Raw genomic sequence first — 10,233 nt, 5'->3', positions numbered from 1 at the left:
GTCTCCACCGGTGGGCCATAAATCAAAGTGTTTCTAAGTGTGTGTTTGCGGGAACATATGTGTGTCGGACCTCCGTTTGCATGCGCGGCTCCACTCGGTCACTCCAGGTCATAGGACTCCTCACTCCATCTTCCTGCAGTCACGTGTTTTCATTTTGTAAAGCAATATAGGTTTATTTCAGCTCTCTCTCTCTCTCTCTCTCTCTCTCTCTCTCTCTCTCTCTTCTCTCTCTCTCTCTCTCTCTCTCTCTCTCTCTCTCTCTCTCTCTCTCTCTCTCTCTCTCTCTCTCTCTCTCTCTCTCTCTCTCTCTCTCTCTCTCTCTCTCTCTCTCTCTCTCCCAGGTTCACCAGTATTACAGCTCCCTGCCCGAGGACAAGGTGCCCTACGTGAACAGCCCAGGAGAGAAATACCGCATCAAACAGCTGCTCCATCAGCTGCCCCCCACGACAATGAGGTGAGAGACCCAGAGACCATACTGCCCCTCCCCCCTCCTCCCTCCATCCCTCCATCCCTCCATCCCTCCCTGCCTTCAGGGCAAAACAGAGATAAGAGGGGAGAAGGGCACAGAGACGGACACAGCAAAAATGGAATCTGTCTTCTTAATGGGCGGGAATGGGATAGTGAGGTGTGTGTGTGTGTGTGTATAGCTGCTTAAACACATTAAAGGTGTAACATTTTAACATCAATAAATCATTACCACATTAATTTCGAGACATTAGTATAATTACCGAAACAAATGAGACCACCGCCATCGACCAGGAAGACCAGCAGCCTCTACCTGCATTTTACATTGCTTGCCACCGGGTCGGCTTTTACTGTATTGCTTTACAGCACCAAGGGATATTGCTTTACGGCACAAAACAGGAAGAGGGAGCTGAGTTTCTCACAATGGCAGATGGTGGAAGGAGTGAAAGGCTGATGGAAAAATCACTTCCCGCATGTTTATCTTCTTACATAAAGTGAAAGTGGTCTTAATCTTGGGAAACTCTAGCACTAGCAATACCACTGGTGTGAGATAGAGGCTGCCTATCATCTTAGCCACGGTCTTGTTTGTTTACGGTAAAACCAAGGTATCGCTATTAATTTGACAATGATGCACTGATGTTAAAAGATGCTACACACTGCATCTTTAACTCTCTATTCTCTCTATCTGTCTGCATAACTGTTTAACACTTAACAAATTTGCGTTTATGCGGTGTGTGTGTGTCCAGGTGCGCTACTGTAACAGCCTGGACGACGAGGAGAAGCGGGAACTCAAGCTCTTCAGTAACCAACGGAAGCGGGAGAACTTGGGCCGCGGCAATGTGCGACCGTTCCCCGTGACCATGACGGGGGCCATCTGCGAACAGGTAGACAGAAATATCTAAAATGCCATATTTGCATCGTTTTCCCCGTGACATAGCGGGAAGGATATAGGACAAGATCAAAGATGCTCTGACAGCAGCCCATCGTTTCACTTCTAAACATGTATCCCGTGACAAGAGAGAATTGAGCGTGACGAGATCAAGGTGTTGCCATGTGGCAGCTGGAATGAAAGCACCGAATCATGTGACAGACATACTGAATGGCCCGCTGGCATTTCAAGCCTTTGTTATGATGTATGAGAGGAGCTCTGTATTGACATATAAAGGGGCAGAGATACGACAGCGGTCGGCCTCTACAGTGGAGTGGTGACCTTGTCAATCTCACCTCAGTGGGTTATGGAGGTCTTGTTCTTGAGAGGGTCTTCAGGTGGTGTGTGTGATTGTGTGAGCTCCTCAGAGAAAGCTGTCTCTCATCCACACACTGAAATGGTGACTGTTTTGATTGTTCATGTGTTAAATCTTTCTCTTTTCCTTAATACCTCCAAGTAAAGTTGCTGGTTAAACCTCAAGGCACATGAAGGCCTAGATAAACAAGCCTGGACTGATGTTGTGCAGCTGTTCAGGATCCTGGAGTTACTCAAATACACTTTGACATTCACAATTGAACCGGTCGAACTGCCCTACATCTTGTCTTTCCAAAACTATTTCACTGCAGCACACAGTGTCCCATCAAACATTTAACATCTTGTGTATTCTTGCGATGGGCTGATGGGACTGAGAGCAGTAGAGAGTTCTTTTAACAACAAACTGGCCTCAGTTCAGCACCAAGTGTACAACAGGCATGAGCGAGTGTGTAGCTGTTCTCTGTTATGTTGGTGCCCCGGTTGTATACCTGCTTTACAGCTTTTGTTTTTCATTTGCTTAGTAGACTGCCACAGCACACACACATACACACACGCACACCAGGGTTTCCACCAGGGGTCCACGTGTCCTGGAAGATTTCAATGTCCCGGACAAATGGGAGAAATTCCGGTCAAATATTATCTGTGTTTATTGAGCTTAAAAACAATTGATAGGCAGGCTATATAAAGAATGACATCATCAAGGCATGTAGATTTATAATATTTTTTATTGAAAAGTAGGCTACTTTTGCTTATACATTACATTCCAAATAACTTAAGTCCCGTCAATAGACTCACATGCATAACGCTATCTCTCTCAAACACACACACAACGTTACCATGCAAAATAGAAAAATATCATCATCTACTATGAAAATTTGCACTTTACTTCGTTCCTGACAGTATTTTGTTGCCAAATAGCCATATGCTTTCACCATTACGCAATGCCAAATGCCAAAAACTGCGTGTCCCTCTCACCATTACGCAAGTCCCGTTAACCATCATCGCACATTGCCAATTGCTAAATACGCAACCTACAACCAAGAAAAACAACACAGTAAATATGTAAAAAGCACAGCCCAGCAAAAAGTCATGAAAATAAACTTGTAAAGGCATCTTACCTTCACCCGACGCACACACACATCGCCCCTGATTGTTTTTAATGTAGCGTAATGTATTAACCAATTTAAAATAAATCCTCCCCAGTTGTGTCTCGTGTCACTTAAATCAACTCACATAGTGCAATATTTATTATTACTTTACTGAAAGAGACTTAAAGCTACTCAAAGCTACTCAAAGCTAGTCGTCGGGAGCAGGTCGGGAGATAGACTGGGAGTAGAACTCAACCTGTTGCTGTAACTCAGTCTCAGTAAAACAAGGAGCACAATGTTCCAATAATTGTGCTTAGAGGGAATTATTTTCACCAGACATTATGACCAGCGAGATTTAAATATGTCGGACTTCAACAGATTTTCCCGGTAAAAAAACGGTAATTACCGGATACGGAAACCCAGACACACACACACACATACACACACACACACACACACACACACACACACACACACACACACACACACACACACACACACACACACACACACACACACACACACACACACACACACACACACACATGCTGGAGCGTTAGGGAGCAGATTGTTGGGAGAGTGTCTATTGATTGAATTCCCCTCCCCCCTCTGGCCTGGCCTTCACGCAGCAGTAGGCTGTGTGCCAGTTAGATAACCTGATTGTAACCCCCCCCCCCACCTCTCTCTCTCTCTCTGTGTCTCTCTCTCTCTCTTTCATCTCCATTTTCCCACCCCTCTAAATCTCCTCTGCCCTACCTGACCCTGTCTGTCTTCCTATCTTCTCTTCCTATTCCTACCGCCATTCCCATCTTCCTCTCCTCTTTATCCTCTCGTATATCTCTCCATCGTCGTCCCTCCCCTCTGCCCCACCAATCTTCTCCAGCGGCCCCTCTCCTTCCTGTACGCCTCCTCTCTGTCTGTCCCTGTCCACCGCCCACACACACCCCCACTGTCCCCCACACACACACACACACATATACACCCTCCTGCTTTCAATTCAATTCAGTTTCAACGCAAAAATGCATTATTTGTGTAGTTGATTACAGCGAGTCCTGATAGAAACAAGGCTGTTGTGCATGAACTCCTTTCTCAATAACTCTCTCCCCCTTCATCCTCCCCCCTTTCTAGTGCGGTGGCCAGATAAACGGCGGCGACATCGCGGTGTTTGCGTCGCGGGCGGGTCACGCCGTGTGCTGGCACCCCGGCTGCTTCGTGTGCAGCATGTGCGACGAGCTCCTGGTGGACCTCATCTACTTCCACCAGGAGGGGAAGATCTACTGTGGCCGCCACCACGCCGAGAGGCTTAAGCCGCGCTGCACCGCCTGCGACGAGGTATGCGCTCAACACATTGCGCACGCATGCATGCTAATGTGCTAGATCCACATACAACCTCCTTGAATGTACCTGCAATGTGGGACAGTGTCAGTGGAGCTATTTATAATATATATATATATATACGCACGCGCACATACACACACGGAACCACTGCCATAGATACGCACAGGCGTTACTCCCCAACACACACACACTTTCATTATTCAACGCATGGGTTTTTCCAATGTAATGGGGTCAGCTCTCTATCGTCTAATCTCCCCACCATTAACACTCTCTTACACGCTAGGACAAGGACACTTTGTTTCAATTTACAGGGTGCTTAGTACTTAAAAGGAACCCCAGTGTTTTAACAGCGGCGTAATTAAAAGTTAAAGCACCGTCTAGAATTTGGCAACTCCCCGCACACATTAGCCTCCTACACAAGTCAATGACAAAGAGGATGATCTAAGAGTAGCAACCTGCAGAGGAGAAAGTGGTGCGTACAGGGGGGGGGGGATGGCAACCCAAGCCTTTGTCCTGTCATTCACCGTACAGTAATAAGCCAAGGGAGGTTTTACCCCTGAGAAGCCATGATAAACGATACCGCATCCCTCTCTCTCTCTCTCTCTTACTCCCCCACCTTCCTTAGATCATCTTTGCGGACGAGTGCACCGAGGCAGAGGGGCGTCACTGGCACATGAAGCACTTCTGCTGTTTCGAGTGCGAGACGGTGCTGGGGGGTCAGCGCTACATCATGAAGGAGGGACGGCCCTACTGCTGCTCTTGCTTCGAGTCCCTCTACGCCGAGTACTGCGACTCCTGCGGGGAACACATCGGTACGCTGCGCTGTGACACCACCGCCACCCACTTAGGAATAGTTATACCATAGGAGATATGAAAAATGCCATAAAGTATGATACGGTCACTATAAACTCACTATTGAGACCTACAGACACAAGTCCCTATAGGAATATAATTTATAAGGGGATTTTTCTGTAAGGGGAAGATGAATGTGCAGCTGTTTCAGATGTAGTTACAGGTTTTATTGAGGGAGGATGGAGGAGTGACCTGGTTTTTGTAGAGAGTAACACAGTGGAGAAGAGAGAGAGCTACAGCAGAGAGGATGTGGCCTGATTTTCTTTAAGCATTTTATCACTGAATGATATCATCCAAAAGTGGTCCAGTGTTAGAGGCAAGGGTACAAACAAAGGATCATTGAGACCTTGGCTCATAGGAATGTATATCATGCAGCATGAAGATAGCCTGGGGCAAGGGCATTTCCATTTCAAGAGACTTTTCACCTTCAAGATTTGCTTTTATCCTGGTCACATTCACACAGTGTTAATTGATTGGTTATGTTTTCAAATTCAAACATCTCACAAGCTGAGAACATTGCAGCGTTAAGCAAACCCACTGAGAGAGGAACCTGGCATATTTTTCAGCAGTAAATCTTCCATATTAGCACCTCTTGGCCCCATGCCACCTCCTGTTAGAGTTGTGTGTTTGTGTTTGTGTGTGTGTGTGTCCCTCAACAGGATGCCCAGCTGTGAGTTGGCACGTCCCTCTCAACAAATTTGCTCTGTAATTATTTGTCAGACAGGATACAGAAAAGTATTTGGCTAAAAAAAAACTCAACTGATTATAAATTGAAACCATCAGAAAACATGCTGAAACCAGATGGCAGCCATTAGCAAATAGCTGGTTTTCTTCCCCCCTCCGACAACTCCAAACATACTTAAAATGCAATGTGTTTATACAGTGCTGGGCAAGCTCCATAATGAGTTTGCCTCAAACTCAGTTAAGTGTTACAGCCTCAGGCTCCATTTTCTCACTCCATCTCACTCAACCACCAACTTGTAATATCCTACTCTGTTCCCATAAAACAGCATTTTAAATAGGACATTTCTCACATTTTTAATATCAACCTCTTGGATAAGGATGAGGAGTTTTGTATTTTACTGGTAGATTAGCACTTAGCTACACTGTCCATCATTTTCCCTAACCCTTGTGGATGAACATATTTCTTTGTCTTTCCTGCAGGCATTGACCAAGGCCAGATGACGTACGACGGGCAGCACTGGCACGCCACCGAAGGCTGCTTCTGCTGCGCCCGCTGTAAGCGCTCTCTGCTGGGCCGCCCCTTCCTGCCCAAGCAGGGCCAAATCTTCTGCTCACGATCCTGCAGCCTGGGGGAGGAGCCAAATGGCTCAGACTCCTCTGACTCTGCCTTCCAAAGCGCTCGCTCCACTAGAGAGTCTAGACGCAGTTCCAAGGCGGGAAAGAGTGGAGCAGGAGGGCAGGCTGGCAGATTTTCAGGCGAGGTGGACCCACTGTCCATACAAATGGATCTTCTGAGCCTGTCCAGCCAGACACCCAGTCTGACTCGTGAGCCACCTGCTTGGCAGAGCCAGGACCAAGGAGGTGACTGCTATGCTTACGAGTCCCAATCTGACCCTGCTGCCAACCCCACGCCTCTCCAGCTCCTCAGCCAATGCAACGTCAGGACTGCCTATAACCCTGCCCCTTCTGGACAGAACGGTCAACCACAGGATCACAGGATCAAGGAGAACGGAGGTTTGAAGAGGCCGCCCATCTCGGCCGTGAAGGGCCACTCGCTGAATGAGACCTGGTTCCATCAGCCAGGTCCAGAGGACTACTATCCGGCCAAACTGAGGACCCAAAAGAGCTTCACCGAGGTGTCCCACAGCTCTCAGCACCACAACGGCTTCTCCTCTGACAAGCGCTCAGTCAGCCTGCATGGGTTTCAGAGGGACAGGGACAGAGAGGTGGGGGCACCACCACCGCCCCAGGTGGGGAGAAGCCGGAACCCCATCAACGCACTTAACTTCACCGAGCAACTCACCCCTCTGGAGCAGACCCCAAGAGGATCCATGGAGTCTCTGGCCCTTTCCAATGCTACAGGTTGGTATGGCATTAGTCATTAGATCTCTGCTTGGCTTAGTTGTCTGCTTGGCATTATGTTAGAATGAGATGTTGTATTTGAAGATGTTTGTTTTTACTATTCCCAATATAATAAATATGGTAGGTAGTGTATAACTTCTGCTGATGATCATGGTCTTCTCATACTCTCCCTTGAACAAAAGGCAAAGCTGACACTGAACTCGACTCTTTTTCATTTTCAGGCACCTCAGCAGACGGAGGAGGAAAGCGTCAGGAGCACCTTTCTCGTTTCTCCATGCCTGACCTGAGCAAAGACTCTGGAATGAACGTGTCAGAGAAGAGCAACATGGGCACCCTGAACTCCTCTGTGCAGTTCCGTAGCTCAGAGTCGCTTCGCAGCCTCACCGCTGGTCAGCCCTACATGGAAATGGATCCCCCCATGTCCTCCCAGTACCCAGTGCAGTACTGCGACCCCCCTGGCATAGGCGTGGGCATGGGCATGACTCATGTGCCGCCTGGCTTCACCTACCAGGAGGAGGATAGGGTCAGCTTGGTGAGCAGTGCCAACGCTGCGCGCCTGCCACCCATCAGTGAACGCAGGGTTGGTGGTGGAGTAGGTGGAGGAGGAGGAGGCGTCAGGGGAGCAAATGTCCGAATAGAAGCGCCGGAGGAAACCCCCCAGAGGCGACGGCACCACCACCACCGGTCCCGGAGATCCCGGCGTTCCCGTTCAGAAAACGCACTCCACTTGGCAGCGGAGCGGCGCGAGAGACCTCAAGAAAGGCCACAGCTGCGTGTCCGCGAGGATTACGACCGCTTCCCGCCGCCGAGGAGCGCTAGGGACCAGTTTGGAGGAGGAGGGGGAAGATACCAGCCCCAGCCGTTCAGGCAGTGCCCCAGGACCACCTCGGACCTGACACTCCAGAACCCCGGGGCCCACCGCCGCACAGGCCTGAGCCAGTACTCCTGGGATGATTATGAAGATGACGACTGGTGCTCCACCTGTTCTTCATCTTCCGAATCAGAGGATGAAGGTTACTTCCTGGGTGAGCCAATCCCCAGACCCATCCAGCTGCGCTACCTCAGCAACCAGGAGCTCATCCATAAGTACAACAACACGGGGGTGGGAGGACCCAACCGCAGCGGGCAGCTGCACACCCGCAAACGCCGAAAAAGCAAGAACTGCATTATCTCCTAACACCCTGTTCTCTGGCAAAGGAAATGACCCTTTGTCCAGCCTGTGTACACTAACATACTCCATCTGAAACAAAAACAAAACACCCAGTCCACTTCTTCAGTGTTGTTGAGTGTTAAATATCATGTGGTTGACAGTCCGTGGTAAATTACAGTTGGTAAACAGTGAAAAAGCACCAGTGTTTGCATGTTTATTCATTTTAATGTTTCAGAAATTCTCTTGAGTATTAAGGCTAACAGTTACATGAGCAATTCTATAGTCAAGCCACAATGTTTATCAAAGCTGATGTGCAGTTGTTATCATAACATCATTTCCATGCAGCAAACAGTGTGTAAGATCCAGTCAGTCTAGTACAGTCCAGCTTTTTCATGCAATGTGATTTAGATATAGGATATACTGTACTATTGTATTCAGTTCATAGTATGTACATAGGTAAATGAATTAATAAATTCACTTAAGTTAAGGAAGTCAATGTAAATACGGTTGTAAATGAGGCCTCACATATTTTTATATTTTGTATGGATAGAATCATTTATGTATTGAATATCTATAATGTAGAGATAGAAAATGACAAAAACAACGCATGCATGTTTTATTTGGCTGACCTGGTCCTGCATTTGGAATAAAGGAGTATTTCAGAGAGAGCTTTGATTGACAGCTGCCGTTTCTCCCTAGAGAATGGTGTGTGTGTGTGTGTGTGTGTGTGTGTGTCTGGTGTGCACAAGTGTGTGTAACAGTGATGATTTCTTGCCAACCAGTCACCTTCTCCATCTGTTTAATGCATAAATGAATGACAATATGGTGTAGAGGCTAATCAAAGTCACCCTCCACTGGCTTGCTAATATATATACTTGGGTGCTAATGGGTGCAGTCATATTCACACTCAGATTGTCACTGGGCCTCTGCTCCAATGCTCCACTGTGTGTGCAAACAGATGCCACTGAGGCCCTGGCTTAGTGTATCAGCCCATATAAGTTGGGAACTGCTGACTACAGTCTGGGGATTTACATATTAAAACTTAGTGGTTGTGTCTTGCTTTGTGATTGACTTGAGCGTTGCGTACTGTCCCCATTTTGTTACTTGAAAGAAACTACTCAAAATCCATACACACGTTAGCCTCTCCTGTTTAAATTGGTAAATATTGGTAGATATAACAGGTTGAGTTTGTATTTTGAAGCGTTAAGGAGTGTCGTACTGTAAATTGGATTGCCTCTGACGTCCATGTGGTCAGGGGATTACTGCCGCCAGCCCCCATAATCCACACACACACACACACATACACACACACGTTTGGAACACAGGTATGTTAACCTCAGTCTCTTGATTAGAGGCGATGAAGCACTAATGCTGTTGACATGATTGGCACATTAGTGGGTTTACTTCACCTAGCCTCAACTCCAAGCCATGTGTTCCACTTTTCGTGTTTACTCTGGGATACTCAGATAACTCCCAGACGGGGGGAAAGAGTCCTCATTTAGTCAGCCATGTTATGACAAAAACAGCTGCATAAACATGTGAGATGCATTATGTCAGTCTGCTGATGGCTTGGTTGGTGAATCTGGACTTTTCCCTACTTTTAGTAAATCCTCAAACTATGCCTGTTAGTCACATCAGATGAAACTTGGAATGTGAATCACTGCAATCGTTGTTAAATTAATGAGGCGCATACACACCCATACACACACACACACACAAACATCCACCTTCAATCATCTGGGAATTATTGTTCTAGACATAGGGGCTTTCCTTCTTGTCTTCATTAGCTTTGCACACATCTATTTATTTCTTTATTCGTTCCTTGCTCAGCCTTCACCCAAGGAGTGAGTGTGTGTGTGTGTGTGTGTGTGTGTGTGTGTGTGGCTTCTCCATGTGTTTAATTAAAAGCAAATGGAGGAGATACAGTGAGTGGTGCCACAGATTGCAGCCATATGCTTTCTGGGCCATGCCATATTCAAGGTAGCGGATGGTGGGGAGATAATCCTTGAGTTGCGTTGATGCACCCAGTAGTGACAGTCGTATTGTCAGCC

General features: G+C 47.3%; 1 protein-coding gene across 1 annotated transcript; it reads left to right on the top strand.

Moving 5' to 3' along the window:
• Positions 1 to 341: 341 nt before the first annotated feature.
• Positions 342 to 9,542, top strand: prickle2b (prickle homolog 2b; the record flags this gene model as incomplete). Its single annotated transcript, XM_071537273.1, is given in 7 exon segments — positions 342 to 438; positions 441 to 454; positions 1,212 to 1,349; positions 3,925 to 4,128; positions 4,760 to 4,946; positions 6,151 to 7,032; positions 7,254 to 9,542. Coding segments are annotated over 7 exon segments (2,478 nt in total), but the record flags the coding sequence as incomplete, so codon positions are not given.
• Positions 9,543 to 10,233: the final 691 nt, after the last annotated feature.

Source organism: Centroberyx affinis, unplaced genomic scaffold (genome assembly GCF_046629955.1).
Source record: "Centroberyx affinis isolate AG114_WGS23_722 - 3 ecotype Tasmania unplaced genomic scaffold, CSIRO-AGI_Caff_v1 ptg003003l_1, whole genome shotgun sequence".
Classification (NCBI taxonomy): domain Eukaryota; kingdom Metazoa; phylum Chordata; class Actinopteri; order Beryciformes; family Berycidae; genus Centroberyx; species Centroberyx affinis.
Note: the sequence above shows the minus strand (reverse complement) of the source record. Positions and strands in the feature narration are given on the sequence as shown.